The sequence below is a fragment of the Ostrinia nubilalis genome, chromosome 26 (assembly GCF_963855985.1).
Source record: "Ostrinia nubilalis chromosome 26, ilOstNubi1.1, whole genome shotgun sequence".
In the NCBI taxonomy this organism is placed as follows: domain Eukaryota; kingdom Metazoa; phylum Arthropoda; class Insecta; order Lepidoptera; family Crambidae; genus Ostrinia; species Ostrinia nubilalis.
Window position 1 is genome coordinate 2,965,280 of NC_087113.1, and position 19,541 is coordinate 2,984,820.

At 35.1% G+C, this 19,541-nt stretch overlaps 1 protein-coding gene across 1 annotated transcript in view; it reads right to left on the reverse strand.

Annotated features, from left to right (window-relative positions):
* The window catches only part of LOC135084519 (ribosomal protein S6 kinase alpha-5-like), a 111,123-nt gene that overhangs the window by 82,079 nt on the left and 9,503 nt on the right, over positions 1–19,541 (reverse strand). The window contains exon 2 of the mRNA XM_063979291.1: positions 17,942–18,010. Within this exon, the coding sequence (XP_063835361.1) occupies positions 17,942–18,010 (69 nt within the window). The remainder of the gene's footprint in view (positions 1–17,941; positions 18,011–19,541) is intronic.

Consider the following 19,541-nt stretch of genomic DNA (forward strand, 5'->3'; position numbering starts at 1 on the left):
GTAAACATGTCGCACACATTGAAGAACATAAGGGATTATTTTATCACATAAACAATATTAGGCTAAATGTTGCCATACACCTTAATTGCGTTAATAACAGTTTTATTAAGAATCTCAATACCAGTAATACCACGAATACTTGGTGGATTTTACTTCTAGTTAGGCGTAACAAACAATAAATACATCGTCATACACGATTCGTGAATAAAAATAAAGTTTCTTTTACTTTATTTTTTTTTGTACTGGGTGTGACTATGTATAATATTTATGTATTTAAAAAAAAGTATATAAGTAGTATATCCGTTAAGCTAGCACCCATAACACAAGCATTAAGTTGCTTACTTTGGGGCTAGCTGGCGCTGTGTGAAATTGTCCAAAGATTTATTTATTTATTTATTTATTTACAAGATAGAGCCGTTGTCATCGTAATCTTTCAGCGTTTAGTAGATTAATAACACAATTTGAAGAAGGGATCTTGGATTAGACAGGTTATTAAAGTACTAGAGACAAATGGTTGCCAAATAAATAAGTCCCGAAACAAATTCAAATCTAAATTATCTGCATTGCAGTACTTCATTTCTTGTTCACAGCCAAATAAATTAAAAGTAACCAGACAAGACAAAATAAGATAGCGACTTAAACATTCATACCGGCAATATCAATGAACTTCTAACAAAAAGATTTTGAATAGAAGTGTATTGAATGAAAACTACCACAATAACCGTGCCGATTTGAAGAAAGGTGCTAAAACACCTTTACGGCCTTCAGCTTAATTGTTCAAAACGTTTGAAACGGTCTTCATTGTTGTATGTACGCTTTTATGATGGGGAAAAGTAAAAAAAGGCCTAGTTTCCGCAAGCCCGCAACAATATTATGAGAATTCGCCAGGTAGACCGAACAATGGGGTAAGGATATAAGAAATTGCTAAACAATTACTGTTCAAAGGACAATGTCCAGAAGTAGCGTAGATAATAAGCTGAGCGAAATTGTAGAGCAGCTAAATTATGGGCTTGATAAACAGCTTCATTATGAATCTTAGTTATTGCGGTATTCTCTGTATGTTTTTGATAGTGCATAGTTCATTATCATCATTATTTCAGCTACAGGACGTCCACTACTGAACATAGGCCTACCTCTATCGCGCAGTTAAAAATTGTAAATTCTTCGACTCGTGTATTATTGTGAGCAATATTTTGTGCTACCTGTCCTTGATGTTATTTCTGTTCGCGGTGTAATATTTGAGTGTTATAATATAGTCAGCTGAGTATATTTTCGACAACAAGTGTTCGTCTGCTGTCAACGAATACCGGAGATGTTTCTCAATACAAATAGCGATAAGGGGCAAAGCAAATTTCATAATAGAGTTATAACTAAGCTATCTGTGCCCGTGACTTCGTACGCGTGAAAATTGAAAATAGTTTGAATAATATTTCCCGTTTTTGCAAAAAAAATCTTTACTACTCCGCCTCTATTGGCTGTAGGGTGATGATATACCTAAAGCCTTCCTCGATAAATGGGCTATCCAACACAGAATATTTTTTTCAAATCGGACCAGTAGTTCCTAAAATATCACGTTTAAACAAACAAACTCTTTAGCTTTATAATATTAGTTAGATAGTACATACTTAAATCTGTTTCAACATGACTGTCTATCCAAAAATACTTGAAACAAGTTCACTTGATTCCAAATGTCTATGACTTGTGGGACGGGTCATCGGAGGTCGCTCGGTTCACCTAGATACGTCTATTCGGCCAGCCTAGGTTGAATGAACGATGAACTAGACATTCATTTGATAACTAATGAGTTGATTGACGGTGGTAATAAGGATTTAGAAGTCCGGGACTAACCGAGGTTAAATACTACGATCAAAACGATATAAACTCAAGCCTGCGATATTAGTCTTGAATTGATTTTTTTTTAAGTAATCACAGATTTGAATTTGTAGAATGGACTGTAGAGCCGTATGTACTTCAGTGTCATTTTTCAACTAGAGCTTATATTTTGAAAACAAGATCACGAGATATTCAAGACTCAGAATGCAGCAGTGATTATATCAATTTAAATTTAATTTCCTTAGTCCTTAAATCAGAACTAACGAGTATGATACAAGAGGGTAAAATCGAACTGCATCTCTCTAGTCTGTACTGAGCTAGTATCTAATGAATGGGGGATAATACGGGTAATAATGAAACTAGCCCCTCATGGACCCTACAACCGAGGAAGCAGCTGTAACGTAACCCGGTAACCGGATACGTCCGGTGTAACCGGCTCGAGATGAGCACGGTAAGTGGCCATAAAAACCGGTGGATGATCACACGATCACGCACTATTGTTTGACGATCCTATCAATATTGTGGACTATTTATATTTACCTTTCTTTTAGGGAGAGTTTGTTTAAGAGTCAGTTTTGGGAGAATTCTGTAACGGGATTGGAACACTCGTCGGATTATCCTGAAGTGCTCTGTTTGTTAAAATATCATATCTTTGATAGAAGCGACAATAACTATGAAGACTGAGTTTTTAGTTTACATTGGATACAATTCTTAGATTTTCCACTATCAAGTATGAACAGATATTTACTTAAGGAGATAAGGAGGATCTCGGAATCGGGAATTAACAAACATTATAAGTTATTGACTCATAAACTTGAAGTAGAAATTATTAAAGATACCAAAATTATCAAAGAATATTTTCGTAATGATACACGAATGTCTAAAATAAATTGTTCGAAACAATAACAACACAACACGAACAAAGCTACAAACTGTCGTCTAAATTCCCCGAAGCGTGGGTAGCTGTAATATTTTCAAGTGCACCAGACAAACGACCGAGTATTAACCGCTTCAGTTTTTCTATTTCAGTACTGCTGTATCTAATAAACGAATAGAAATAGTGGTCCACAAATAGAGCAAGCACCTTGCGTAACTCCTACTTCACCGTGAAATGCAAAACAAAAGCATGGCTTTTGCAATTTATGGTGGAACGACGACACAATTTTGATGTCAAAATAAACTAGAGAATGGATAAAAGCAAGGTTTCTTGGCGGGAATATAAGCTGATAAATAAGATAACTACTTCAAAATTCCAAATTGCCTAATTGCCTAGGCTATGGTATATACTATGTCAGTCTACATATACACCACACTCCCCATGTCTCTCTCTACTAAAGACAATATATTTTCAGACATATCTAACTGTTAATATTTTACATTCTTGAGTAGTAGAGTAGTACTAATATTTTATATTCGTTGTAGATACATTTTTCATAATAGTTTTTAACTTTGAAGACACAATCAAACGCTTTGATGAATTCCACTTTATAATGTTCTTTAAGTTTGACGATTTACGATTACGAGTATGATTTCTATTCAAATATAAAAACTAAACTTCACTGATATTAAAAGAATTCATTGAATGCCAACCTTTTCATTAACTCTTGTGGCCGTCAGGTCCGTTACTTTTACATAGGTAGTAGGTACCTTAAAATGAAGCTGAGCCAAAATGAATTCTTTTGCATGAAGATGTTTCTGTCTAATAACTAACTCCCGAATTCATAAACATTACTATGAGGTCTCACAGTGCGCGTGAACTCACATGGTGACATATGAACCAATCACAGAGCTCTATTCAACGCTGTGCGTTCGATTTTATGCTTCACTTAAGCAAGCATCGTTTGTGAATACGGGCGTAAGTCTAGTACCTACCAAAGAAGCAGGGCACCAAACTCATACCATACAAATCACAAACATTGTAAAGGCTGCACGAAACACTCCAGCGAAATGCAACCGGGAGCGACCTAGAACGGTCAACGATCCCTCAACGAATAACAGTAGAGCCGAAAATACCGAATACCGATTTGCACGGTGATGATGTGATATTGAATAGGTATTACAATATCGATATTAATATAATACAATACCATAATATGTATAACACTCATGTTATTATTGACTTCGGCTAAATAGGAGATAATTCAGGTGAGACAGGCCAAGAGCTTCCTCGTTGTGTATAAAAAAGGAGAAAATTATCCACAGTTTTTCTCAAATTGATTTCAAACCTTAATCAAGGCAGGATCAAGGTCTTCTATTGTTAAAAACGAAGAAAATTTTGATACGAGAATCTTATTAATCAAACTTCCTTATGAGGATTAAGCTGGAAAAGTACCCTTCACAAAAGAAAGGCTCACAAGTAGCAATGTTCGAGTATTTTTCCATGGTAGAAAAAGTGAAAAACTTGCCCCATTGTTAAAGAGTACAACTTAGATGAGTAGGAAAAATCCCGGTGAAAACCCCACGATCAAAAAGAAAACGTAGAATGAGAAACCTAAGTATAAAAAACACGTGTAAACAAATACGCAACAATTCCCAACGTGCGTCTTGCGTTTGACAACGTCGAGTACATGTTTAACTTTACTGTACTATACTGGTACTAGCGTTGTCATAATATGGAACTAGCGACCGACTGTACAACAAACACCTTTGTTTGACTAGTCGACATCATTATTAGACTGAATAGATAATTTGCTATGAGTCTGTGTATTATTCAAAAATTCCTAGCATCAAGATGATTGTCCACAAAGTTTTAAAAGTCATCACAAGTATCAAAATAGACGAGGACGATGCCAAATAAAATGTAATTGCTTTTATTGCCACTTACACTAACAGAGCTATCAACCTCGCCACTAAAGAAAGAATCAATCAATACTACATTAACTACTTTAATAGTGGAACCGCTAGGGGAACATATTTCTATTACGTCTGATTTTACTTTACACATATCGATGTCAACGTATCCAAAAGGGAAAAACTTGGCCTTCACTGGTTGGGTTTTTATTGGCGGTCAACCTGTAGATCCTGGCTACACAGGAGTTGCAGCGGTGGGAACTAGAGGTGGGATAGTCCCGAATATCCAAGAGGAAAATGTTCTTCTGAATTTTATTCGAAAATCAAAATAGAACCAACATTTCGCTCTCATCCTCCTTTAAAAATTCTGCTAGGTGAAGGTCACCGCTCGTACTTTTGACCGGCAGGACGAACGTTGAACCTGTAGGCCGTCTATTTCAAGATGTACAAGCATTGTCTTTTAAATTACCTTTAGTAATGAAACAATATGCTTCAGCGTTTACATTTTAGTCATTTACAGATCGATTACTGTTTTTGTAACTCATATTTAGATGATTATACCCTTTTGTGGTTTAAAACAATTTGTTTTGCTATTTCTACACGTGAATAGGAATTCTCACTCCTCTTTTACACGAGGCAATCAGTAAACAATATACATACGTTATTAAGTTATTCGTTGAACTTGACGTATATTCGATTTCCAAGGACAAGATTTATATGTAAGAGAAATGGCGTAGCGACAGAGTTCACAGCCCTTCAAAGGGCAAGTCTAAAGTTCGGAAGATTCGGTTTCGTTTTCAAACAAGTGTAAATGGCCGACGGAACAATGACAGAAACCTTTTGGCGGCGATAACGTTTCTATTGTGGGAAGGGGAATATTAATTTTTTTAATTATGTATATCACTTTACTATAAACATGTTTTTATGCGTAACAAGGCAGGTATTTGACCGCTATCGCACCTGGTGTTAAGTGAGTCTAGGATGGTACATATCTGCCCTGTAGGTAAGTGCCTATTCACTCTCGCCTTGTTACTCAGTTATTGCTCGCGACTTTGCTTTCAATATGTATGTATCAGCCTATATGTTGTCCAGAAGTGGTGGTAGGACTGGAAAGGCAAGCTATATTAGGGACATTTTAATGTGCTTTGAAAAGGGCCTACATGTTAATAAAAAAAATGAATTTAAAGAGAACTTTGATCATAGAATTCTCAGAATCCTATAAACAAGTTTTATTCCATGTTTATCGATTTACAACGTTAGTAACAAAAAAGAAAAAGATATTTTTAAAAAATGCTATGATATTTAGGCGTTTGTTTTTAATTTTCAGAAGAGAGCTTTCCATTATTACTTTTGTAATCTAAAAAATAGGAAAACATTAAAAAACTTCAACTAAATTTTAATTAATCAACAGTATTTTCCTTTTTAACATTATACTTAAGTTTTAAACGCAATAACAGTTGTGATAAAAATGCTAATTCGCAAAAGGCAGGTCGACGAACCTCTGAGAATTGTTACGCATTCCGTTAGGTTGACACTAACTTGTGTAAGATATTTATGGTAATGTTACATCAATTTATGACAACTTGCCGTGTTAGATTATAATTTGTTTTAAAAACACAACATTGATAAAAGCGAGCGATGCCTTTAAACAAAGAGGCAAAGTCCACCTGGGAAACAGTTTTTAAATAAGCAATTAGTACCTGACAAACAATGACTTTTAACCGCCTCTGTGGTATAATGGTAAGACCACCTGCTTCAGACGCAGAGGTCCTGGGGTCGATTCCCAGTGGGTGCAGATTTTTCTGTTCGGTTTGGTTGGTGGTAGGGCTTGTTCTAAGTCCGCCTGGCTAGCTACCACCATCTTACCTAAGTATGTCGCCATAACAACAATGTTAACAGCATTGTTGTGTTCCGGCAGTTAGAGGTAAGATAGCCACTTCCTCCGTGGTTGAGGATTCCGGGTGAAGCTCGCTTCCACCTTCGGCCTGATCATCACTTACCATCAGGTGAGATACAGGCCAAGAGCTTCCTCGTTGCGGATAAAAAAAAAACCTCTAGCATACATGCAAACGCTCTATCTATACTTGGTTAAACTTATTGTTTATTTTTCTTTTTTTATCATAAAATTTCTAATCATTAACCATGTCCTTGTGAAGGTCTAAGAAGGACCTAAAATAGTCAAGGAATTTAGAACTTTTTATTATTTTTCTTTAGGTAGCAATAAACACACCCGGTGCGAATTCGCCCCCGGCCAAGACGAACAGGTGATAGCATCCGGTTAGGAAGAATGTAAATTACTCCAATCTTGGTAAATATACTCACAGAATCGGTTATAAATTACTTATTTCATTTGGCTATCACTTTCCCTGTCATTGTGTAATTTATACCAAAAAGGTTTCAAAGTTGTTGTTGTTAGATTTTTGTTATTTGGAAATTTTGGTACGTCCATTATGTTTTCCCCTATGTATTTCGTTTCTATGAATCATCATCAAGTCATTTAGTCGCCACTGCAGGAGCATGACCATTGACTATCTCTTATTTAGATACAAGTGGAGATTTTATAAATAGGTTAAGTTTTACAGAGGCAAAAGGAAAATTTATGAATTGGTCTAAATTCTATTCATTATGTAGAGTCGCTTAGGCAGACGAAAGACTTATTTTCGCACAAGAAACTTATCTGAATGAACAATTCAAAATACGTCGCTGGTACTGCGATGGTTAATAACCTCTTACATCAACGAGTTTATTAAATAGGCAACCACCATATTACAACATTAAAAGATCTATTTGTCAAAAAATTCTTGCTCCTCTCTTTTCGGGATATTCATTAAGTCATTTTTTACCTTCAAAAGAATCTAAATAGGTAATCATTTCATATTATTATTTATTACTTCACATTGTAGGTTTATTATTTAATGTTCTTTCTCTTTTGCCTACTTCAACATAACACGAGTTCGTTCAAACGCTTTTCATAGAAATCTAATTAAATCGTGGAATTTTTCGGTACAATTTTTCGTTTCTGTCGAAACAAGGCAAACTTACAAAAGCACAAAGCTTTCATATACTTATTTCGTTTGTTGAACTTTTCCTAAGAACCGCAAATACTTTTCGTTTTTGTCGTGGATAATTTTAGAATTAAGCAACACTTGTTTCTAATTTAGGTAAACAAAAGAAATTATGAGATTGGCATAATCGTAACCTTTGTTTGCTGAAAAAATATTATGAAATCACAAGTAACCTTTTTAAATCGATAAATTGTAACTACTTATCTAATACTCGTGTAAGAAATAACTCTCTAGTTATTTTTAGTAAGCTTTTTTAATGCATAAGCTAAGATTTCTTTAGGGTAAGCTCACCAGTATTTTACTGTGACTCTATGTAAGAAATAGCAAATTAAACAAAACATTAGAAATAACTTATAACTACTTTTGTAAAATAGAAATTAAGTATGAATAAATTGCAATAATAGAAATCAATATGAATAAAATGCAAATAATAATGCATCTAATTATTACTATTGTTATTTATGGTACAAGTCCAAGATGGACTGCAGAGCACAAACTGCAAGCCACCACGGTTTCTTTGAAGGTGTTGTTACCTTTATTCTAATTTCAATCAAATATTACCAAAATTTATCAACAAAATCCCCATCAAAACTAACTTAACAAAAATTGCCACAGGCAATCTTCGGTGCAAGGTAAACGCACTGCGCATGCCATCTGCGCAGCATAAAAAACGTCGCACCTGGTCGCTTGCGCGCACGCACAATGCAGTTCGCCCTCGGGAGTCACTTGACAATAACTAGACTTATACGACCTCTCGCTCTCTCGTTGGCGAAAGGAGCGAGACAGAGGTATTAACAAAATTAGTATTTTGCTTCATCTTGACATATTTATTTTGAATTTTTAATCATGTTTTCACAATGCAGTTAAAGGGAGAGTAGTTTCACAATAACTAGACTTATCTGGCCTCTCGCTTTCTCATTGGCAGAAGGAGCAAGAGAGGATGACGATTTTAACAAAATTTGTATTTTGCCTCTTCTCGGCATATTTTACTCGTGCTTTCTAAACCTGTTTGCATTCTGCGGTAGTTGGTAGCTCACTTTGACAGCTATACGCGGTATAATAATTTATTACATTCTGTACAAAACCACAAATTAAATCGCCACATACATTAAGGATGGTCACTTGATTAGGAGGAATATTGAGTTGTTCCACAGCTATTTAAGACGCCAAGGACTGTGACCTTAGTAGTTTAATCCAAACCATAATATTCAGTTTTAACTGTATGAAACAATTTCAAAGCAAAGTTCAGAAGCCCTGTAAAGTTTCCATAATGTAAAATTTGTATTAAGACCTGCCAAACAAATACAAAACCAGTTAATTAAAAAGATATTTACATTAGTATTAAATCGAATATTAATTTACGTTAATTTGGGAACTATTTGGATTTTAAGAATTTTCGCAAGGTTTAAGTTTAAATAATGCAACATTAAATAACTAAGTTAAAGTAAGTGTATTATCGTCGCTGATAATAATTAAGCTGAACATGCCAATGACCACATTATGTTCAGTCGCTGTTAAGATTATATTATTATGCGACACGATCATGATTTATGTATGAAACATGTTATCGAGCCCTCAGCATGCGATCAACTTTTGTTTCGTTTTCCTCGTTATACAATGGAGTATCTTTTATTTTGCAATTAAATATGTACTTACTTTAATAATAAGACCAAATGATAAAGATAAAACAGCTGTCTGGACTACTATGCCAGAGCACAGCCAGGGGTAGCGGGATCACTATCCGCACGATATAAAACATTTATGTGCGTGATAACATCTGTTTGTACGAGTATTGGTCTGACTTAGTTTTCTACGCATGATTTGAAAAGGATTTTTTAAATATAGTTTGAGACTAAATGACGCTGATAAAAATGTAAAAGTTATTTTATTACCTAAAAATTTAATTCACCATTGTGACAAATTTTTTTTACCATTATTATTATTTGTAATTAATTTTCTTCATCACAATGTTATAATTTAACTTAGCCCAGGCGCAAACCACCAACTTTTAGTCGGCCGATAGTTCTGATTCTGAATAGTCTGCGCCTAGGCTTAGTGTCTAGCATTAATTTGATAATTTTATATGACGTGTAATTCACGTTTAGATTTTTTCTCTAAGTTTATAACTTTCCGATCAATATTCCAAAAAAAGCCCACATCAACCGGCCGGCAAATCATAACCTCCCAGACACGCCACCTGGCCAAAAGTTCTGCACGTGCAAGTTACATCCGTCTGCGCGCACGCAACTTCAACTTGCGAGCGTCCAGCGTATCTTGACCTACCGCACCGTCTTCCTGCTTGCAACGCGGTAACGGCTCAAAAAACCGCACGGCTGTTGGGCACTACTGAAATGTTCACTTATCCCTTATTGTTGATATCTTTCTTAAGTGAAAAAAGACCACTGAGTCTTTGAGATGTTTTAAAGTGCCGCAGACTACAGAATTTTTGTTGGCCGATAGTGTAGTCAGGCTGATAATCAGTATTAAAATGTATGAAAATGCGCCCATTACGTCGATTTGGTATCGAAAGATTCCTCATACAAATTAGAACCCGAAAAAACTATCGCCCAAAAAATCTGTAGTGTGCGTGCACTCATAAAGGCACGAATGATGAACTGTTTGGAAAATTGAGAAAAAAATGCCTCGAAAATAGAACAGCCATAGTCTATGGCCCATAGATGTTAATAAAGAAGAGGCATAACCCAAGAGCAGGAAGTGCAAGAGGAAATTTATAAAATCTCATATTATTTTTTCCATTGTGGAGGACCAAGCCTTGATTCCATTTCAGACCATGCATAATAGGGCATAATTATCCTGTCGTTTGATTTTGCATAATTTTCAAACCTTACCGTCATGGATCACTTCAAGAATTTATAATGTTTTGGGCCCAAAATAAGTTAAGTTTTGGCAGCTTTTTCATCATCAAGTTACACAGATGTCTTTAACAAACAAAATTTACTAAGCTCCATGTCAAAAGCTTGTTCTTTGTGGTACATAACGGAATTAACGGATATGATATTTCCTATTCAATGACTCTAGGTAATTAAAACACTCGTACTCATCATACTAACATAAAATTTCCTCCCCGCAGGATTCGAACGACAGATGGCGTTATAGTTGATGTGAACCACCGGACCAGCCGTTAAATATAATTTACGTCATCATTCTACCCGTTAGTTTAGGTAGCACATTGAACTCCTCCGTTTACATACTTAACTATCACATAAGTATGGATCAAGATCAACTAATTTAAGTAAGTACCTAACTAGTTTACATAATACGAGCCTGAGGCTGAGTCGCACCATCTTATTTTGACTTTAACAAATGTCAAAAATCTGTCAACCTACGTACAAAAACACCGGTTATTTTAAAGTTACGGTCAAAGTAAGTTGTTGCCTGAGATTACAGAATGTTCAGTTGGCATATCAAGCTAAAAAGTAAGCCACCTTATTTACTTGCAATAGGTGTGGTTATGCAACGAAAGTGTGCATGCACAGAATGGACGGCACTAGAGCAGTGCTCTGCTCATTAATAAAAATAAACCCATCGAGCGTTGGGGTGACTTATCTCGTATGGGTGGGCCGATGGTGTCAATGTGCTACGCCCCCAGTATGTAACGATATTGTTCAATAGATGTATTTTCGTGTAACTGATTGTGTTTAAGATTTACAAGATGATTAGTAGACTTCATCCTTCTTGGATCAATCCTATTGATTTTGTAAGGATGTATATGTTTGTTACTCTTTCACGCAAAAACTACTGAACAGAATTCGTTGAAACTTTACAGTATATTCTTCTTACATATCAGAATAAATTATTCTTTCTTGTGACAAACTGAATTCCAGCAAAGCAAAAGATAGTTTTAATACAGTTTTTTTTTATCTAACAGCAATTAATTTACTGTTATGAGAAGTAACATAAATCTACGACGAACTAGGAAGTTTTTGACGACAAATCGTTGCGAAATCACTTTAATGAATGACTCGAAGGATGACATAGCCGAATTGACGTTCGGAAAACGAATGGTCGAATTATCCGCGATCGTGTTGCGAATTTTTCGCCGCAATCCGTTATTTGGTTAGGGCAATGCCCTCACGGCGTGGTTGTGATCGCGATACGTGCAAGACCAAGACCTACGATAATGTGTTTTTTTATTTCAGACCATGCTTTACTTTTGAATACGTCAGGTTTAAAAAAGTATTTCATGACGGAGACAGAGAAATAGCAGTTTATGAGAGATCCTCAACGCTGTACATTTTCAAACGCCGTGCTTTTGGGGTCAATGATTGATCAATAAATTAATGGTTAAGTTAGTTAATAAACTTAATTAAGTAACTGTATAGAAAAATGAGGAGGTACCAGGTGCGCATAAAATCTGAGATCCTTCAAACTTCAAGCGCTCTACTTTTTCAACCTCGCGCTTTTGGGGTCAATAGCCCTGGCAATGATTGATAAATAAATAAATTTAATATTGTAGAGAGGAAAGATTTGATTGTTTGTTTGTATTAAATAAGCTCTGAAATTACTGGACCGATTTGAAAAATTCTTCACTATTAAAATTCTACATTATTTCCGAACAACATAGGCGGTACGAAGTTCGCCGGGTTACCTAGTAGTTAATAAACTTTATAGAACTAGTACACCTACCAGGTATATGACCTGCGCTCTACATTTTCAACGGTTGTGCTTTTGGGGTCAGTAGCCTTTACATTGATTAATTCATAAATAAATAGTGTTAATTTTATTGTGAAAAATCTAAAACGTTAAAATAACGATATGAGCTGTTTTCATAGTGACATTGACGTAATGTAAATGTCACACTAGGGTCAAACGTGAGAAACGAGGGACGCGCGGTGACGAAACCGCGCGCTTTTGATGCTGAGTGATGAATTGTATTTATAAGGTACTTGATACAAATAAGGCCTACGTTCTAATAAGGCCTATACATCAGAAAACACAGATAAATAAATCCAACCGGGATAATACTTCAAGAACACGTACTCATATGCCCTAAAACCCAGTAGAGTGCAAGAGCGTCCCGATCTACGATCCCAGCACCAATTGGCACGCGTTATTCTAAGGTGGTGGGTGATTTCGTGCTCTCTTATAAAAATCTGGCGATTTCATCTTAAATTTTCGGTAAAATGACGCTATTTTAGATTAAGCTTTTCTTAGTAATCGTTTCTAAATATTTCTTAGTAGCTAATAATTACCTTAATTTGTACTACTGGCTATAGATGCATTATTTGTAAATTTTTAAAGACAACAAGAGCAAGATATCTAATAAGGCCTAGGCCTTATTTCAGCATGGTAGGCCATATTAGATACTTATGATAACACCTGATTACGGACAAATTCATTAAACTAAATGAGTCAAAGAGTAACTAAATATTTATTTAATAAGAATGTTACTAACAGCATAGAAAAGAAAAAGAAAACAGAGTCGAAAAAAAATACTAAACCTTTAAAAAAAAAGAAACAAAATACAAAACCAATAAAAAATAAGAAAAAAAGCCGTATGTATAATTCTAAAGGAAAGGAGAATAAAAGCTGGTATTATCATGTCTGTCTCGAAGACAATGTAGCAGATATGCTACCATAAAGAACTGCTTTTGGTGGTATCACAAAGATTGTGTAGGAGTTCGTAAAGATGATTCAGAAGCCTTTTTATGCCCTGGTTCTAACAATAATTGAGATCTCATTTTGTTTACAAAAATTCAAGACTAAATGATGTTCCTAAACTGATTTATTTAAAAGGTTTTATGTGTAGGCCTTATTCGAACACGGTGTTTTAATAAGCCCTATACAAAAAAATAATATTGTTTGTTTTTGATATTTTTTTTGATAATTTAAGTAAGGAATCCTTACTTTGTTACTATGAATATTTAATTGTTTCTATAATTTATGTATTATTCTTAATAAGTGGAATTTAAGTTTATCTCGAGATATACAGTATATTTCTGTTTACTTGGTATGTAAAATTTTGATAACGCAAACAAATCGACATGTTTAATGTTATAAGACCGCATTTTGTTTAATACAACCTCAATTTTAAAGTCTACAGGCGTTTGAATCATATAGGCCTTATTCCGTGTAGGTGATTTATTAAAGCCAAAATCAGTGGTTTCGTAATTTGCTTATTTTGAATAGATTTGGTCAAAAATTGTGTTATTTTTTGTAATATTGCTAAAATTAAAGGATGGAAGAAGTTAATTAACCTTGTTTTTGTTGACCGGCGTTAATATTTATTGAACTATAAGCATTTAAAGTTAGGTAGGCCTTATTTGTATCAAGTACCTTAATTAAGGCAATTTAATGTGAAAGTTGAGTATTCAGTGTTTTATTTATGAGAATAGATCTCCCGGGCTCTAACAATAGTTATCAATAGCAATAGTTAGTTAATAAACTTAGTTAATCATTAATTAACAATAGTTATCAATAGCAATAGTTAGTTAATAAACTTAGTTAATCATTAATTAAGTAACTGTATAGAAAAACAAGGAGCGACAAAGTACCAGGTGCGCATAAGGTCATAAGCGGTAAGGACGGGCGGGTAACGACCGGCCGCCACAGCGCGCCAGTTTCGGGGGTCAACGAACTGCCGAGACGAACGTCCTGGCTTGGGACAACCTCATACGTCACTGTTGCCTAAACAACTGCCGATTAAGTTGAAATTAACAATTAAATCTACTAAAATGTAGAATAAAATGTCTTCATTAATTTTATTTTACAATTGACGAGTCATAGAGCAGTTCCGCTCTACGTCACTTCCGAATCCGTCAAAATTCAGAACTAGAGAATATCGAATGATGGCAATCTGATCAAGTAACAACCATACAAATATTTCTAGTAGAAGGTGTTCTACGAATACTTCGGGCAATATTTTGAGTAGAACTGTTCTACGACTGCTCCAGATTGTATTTTCATGGATTCAGATCGAACGTAGTGTGAAACCGTCGCGTAATTTTTTAGCTACTTCTCTACTATTATAATACGACCCATGATGAACCCACCCTTAGTTTTACGCATCATCAGACTTGAGTTCACTAGGCATCGGTCCCCCATTAAACGCCATTACACAATACTATTCATACTAATGCTAATTAAACAGCTACATAATTATCGTAATGAGCATAATACAAAACGATTGCAAGGGTCTTACGCCTGTATTCACAAACATTACTATCAGGAACCAACCACAGAGCTCTAATTAACGCTGTGCGTTCGATTTGCTGCTTCACTAAAGCAAGCATCGTTTGTGAATACGAGCGTAAGTCTTGGACTCTTGGAATGCATATGATACTTCTATGACGTCATTACTGCAATAGAGTAAGCATTACGACCAGTGATGACGTTGTTGCGTGCGCGCATCTAAGTACAATACGTCACACTTGCATAAGACCACGGAGCATGTCTTGACGCAAAAACGTAAAGCGATAACCTCATTATCTATGGTGATTACGACAGCACATCAAAGTGAATAGCGTGGCATATTATTTAGATGTCAATAAGTGTTATTTTACATAAAAAAAATATGTTGTTGTGTTGACTGTACTAAAGCATTTTCAATGTAAGCACATTACTGGATATGGATAAGTATTGAAATGATGTAAATTTGTGTCCATTGTATTTGATATTGCGGTTATTTTCCGTCGTAAAATCAACCGATATTGACTTGACAGATTTTTATTACCACATTGTATGTGAAACTCATATTGTCATGGGTATAGTATTTGTGTGTGTTTGTAAGGAAATTAGTGTTATCTTTAAAATGAAGCCGTAAAATTATAAATAACACCAATTGTTTCAAGAAATTAAACAACAATGTTACACAAGTTCATTTTCCTCTAAAGTTTTCAAAGAATATTATTTAATATTTTATTATTATTATAATTATTAACTGTAACCTTAAACCTATGACTGTGTGTTGAAATAAATGACTTATTATTATTATTTATTATTAAAGAGATATTGTCAAATCATTAGTATGATAATTTGGCAAAAAATGTTTGAGTGACAGTCATGTTATTTTAAACTGCGGCAATTCTGTTATCACTGATAGATAGTCCCATTGGGATCAACATGTGGACAATGTTGGTAACAAGAGAGCTTAAAAAAGCTTGTGAGGCATATATGCGATAAGCTTGTTCCTATCTCATTATTGTTTTAGTCGTAAATTGATATTATGTAGCGAAATTATACAGCATTTCAAAAAACACGTCAACCACATGCTTTAGAGTAAAAAGATAATGGTTTACAGTGTGACCAGTATGCCACAGTTCTTTTAACAACCAACTGCTATCCAGTAACTAAAGTGTTGGTTATATTTTTACTTCATTTAGCAGACATTTAGTTTTAGAAAACTTGGTGCAATTGTTCCCAGTTTGATTAGAAAATAGTTGACTTGAAAGGTGAATCCATGCTTTAGATTTTTAGTTTAGAGAGCACATCAACCATTGATCTGATTGAGCGATGTCAGACATAGAAAAGGCGGTTCATAAAGGCTGACATTAGGGTTAACCTCGGCTGTTATACGACCTACGCGATATAATTCATCTTAATTTACTTTAAAGGTCAGTACGGTCCTAATTTTGGGACTAACACACAATGGAACCTGCCATCTCTTCCATTTCCATTACGAGTTCTTTAAAATCAACGAGTAAATACCCAAGAAGTATTACAGTATTACTACATACTAGAATGAGAACGAAACCATGCACACGCAGAAAAAATGTTAGGCAGAGTTCAGCAACCCCATCCGATACGGTGTTGCGATTATTTCAACCGTTATGCACCGGGTGCATTCACATAGGACTGACCACCCTAGTGTGGACTGTTCCTGATGATACTGTTGACTTTGGTTGAGCTTGAGGTCAATTAGGGTTGGTGTTGAGTGTCAAGTTTTTTTTTATGCATAACATGGCAGGTATTTGACCACAATCGCACCTGATGTTAAGTGGGATGCAGTCTAGGATGGCCTGCAAGTGCCTATTCACTCTCGCCTTGAAAAGTTGTAGGGCCAATGATGGTTAATGTTGGCGTTTGGTGCACCTGCTTTAGTACAAAAATGCACTTTAAAACAATTTTTATTTGACATCAAAAAGTGCTAGGGCACAGTTTAAAAAGGATAAGGTAATGCCATTTTATACATCTTTCATAATGTTTTTTCCGGTCTACTTATTGTGCAATTGATGAGGATATGTACTCGTATATAAAATAATCACACAAATTTTATCGTAGAGCTGATAGCCGATGATGAGTAATAGGAACTGTTTCATAATATTTACTAGACACACTTCTGTTGCAATATAGCACCTATCCAAGGTAAATAGATGCCCAAGTATTTATCTTGACGTGCCATCGTCTAGACATCTTCCTATTTACTTCTTTGACTGTTTTTTGTACATCTTTTAGTAACTAGTCCATATGCACCACGAAAACTCCTCGAAATACGTTTCCCTAAAACTTCCATGGGCATGTTTCACCATAGATGCCGGCCCTCATTAAAGGCAGACTGGTAATTAGATAGTTAACAAATCATCACCCCATGGGGCGGGCCAGTGACCCCACGTGACCACGCGGGTGCATTGATGCGTGCGCTCGCGCACGTAACAACGGTGCGATATTCAATTATTTTATTATTGTCAGCAAATTGGACAGTTTATGGCTTAATTTTACGAGTGTAAATTCTGCTGATGCTTATTTTATTCAGAGGCTAGATAGCATTTATGAAAAATTGTAAGATTCTGCTAGACTGTTAGGTTACCGACTATGATATGAATTGTCCTGAAGCAGTGGAAGGGTTAATACTAGGACGTGTAAAAGTGCTTTTTAAAAGCCTACTTGCATAAATAAATGAGTTTCATGAGATTTTTTTATGATATTTTTGCTATTGTAAGAACTCTACTTTTCAATAATAGCTCAGTCGTCAAACGACAAAAAGCTTGACGTGATCAAATTCAGGTCAATAAACGAGTCGTTATTTTAAACAATATTGCCGAATATCGCGTATAATAAAAATAAGTCGGGTTTTCCTCCCTGACGCTATAACTCCAGAACGCACGAACCGATTTCCACGGTTTTGCATTCGTTGGAAAGGTCTCGGGCTCCGTGAGGTTTATATAGCAAAGAAAATTCGGGAAAAGGGGGTAAAACGGGATCCACGCGTACGAAGTCGCGGGCGGCCGCTAGTCGCGTATAATATTGAATTTACGAAATATTGTGTACGAATAAAAGTAAAATAAAACACTCACCTCCCGTGCCGAGGACTTTGAGCAAGTCGAAATGTGATATGTCCACTTTTGAAGCTCCATTTAGATTAACTGTAAACAAAACACAATTGGTTAATTATTGAGTACTTAGTACAACTTTATTCCTAGCCTAGTCAAAAACATGACTATTTTGGCACATGGCTATCAAAATGTTACTTCCTTGTTTTATAAATACACTCAACATCAAATAAACCGCACCTTCCGCGACGCGAACTTTAAAGATTTTCTTCTGACACAATCATGGTGCCCCAACAATATTGGTGTTATTTGAAAGCCCAATAAATATCCCTAGCCCTATAAATGTGTCTTGAAAACAGACCTCACTTTGGGCTTTAATAAAACCAAATAATGATCTCACGTGTCCTCTTTAACAGATGGATAGCGATTAATCCCAACTGGACTCTGGATCCTTCTAAAGACACATTTTTGGGGTAAAAACCTTTCCTTTAATGAAATGAAGTTTAGAACTAGGCTTTTAAATGGTGCCAATATTGGTGGGAAGTGGGGATGCATACGTTTGAAAGTGCTTGTCGCGGGAGGTGCGATTTATTTGATGTCGAGTGTATAAGTGTATACGAGGATAATCACATTATGTGAAGATTAGTTAGCATCACATTACTTACAGGCTTGCTACCTTTATTTACTATTATCAAGGCATTTAATTTAATTTAATACATAATATTCATTGTTGAACTTTGTTGAATATACAAGTGCGTGCGCACTCTTTACCAACATAAAATTATTAGGTCAAATAGCGGTTTGTGATAAGCAATATTTTTATCAAAATCAAGGTAGACTATGGATCATGTTCATCATGTTATCATTTTTATCCATTTCATAATACATAATAACACAACGTTGTCACAGATATACCTATTATGTTTATTTGATATTGCATAGAAATATTATTATTTATAACAATCAACTATCTTCTAATAATTTCATTATGTAACGTAAGAAAGATATTAATTAATATGACCGGCAGTCAAATCCATTCATACAATAGGTACATGTTCACCGTGTGAATTTAACAAAACTAACTAATCAGAGTAAACATCAGTACTTAAATAAGCATACTAACCGAGAGATGTAAAAAGTTTAATGTCCACACAATGTGTGTATTGTGCGTGTGAGAGAAGTAACTGCGCTTTAAGTTAACGTATTTACATAGTACCACAGAATACATACTAGTACGCCCCGTACCTACGTGTTATTTACAATATTTTTGGGCCACTTCTGAAAATCGTTTTCGTATTATTGAGTCTATCTGTCGTCTGATAAATAACGCCTAGTAATAAAGAAATTAGTCCCTCTCTGGAAAATTAGGGTAAGTGCGCTAGTTTTCGTCCAATTATCGGAGTTGCCAACTTCGTGATGCGAAATGAGTATCTTAAAATACCCTTACTCATATGTTTTATATGTCATTTTAGTCCTTATATAGTCTACTTTACGTTAAAATTATATGACATTAAGTAAATACCACGGGTTTTTTTATAAAAAATATTTTATGCAAAAGAGGCGATTTCACTAGTTTTCGTCCAAAAAAATCAGTTTTCGTCCTAGTGTACGCTAGTTTTCGACC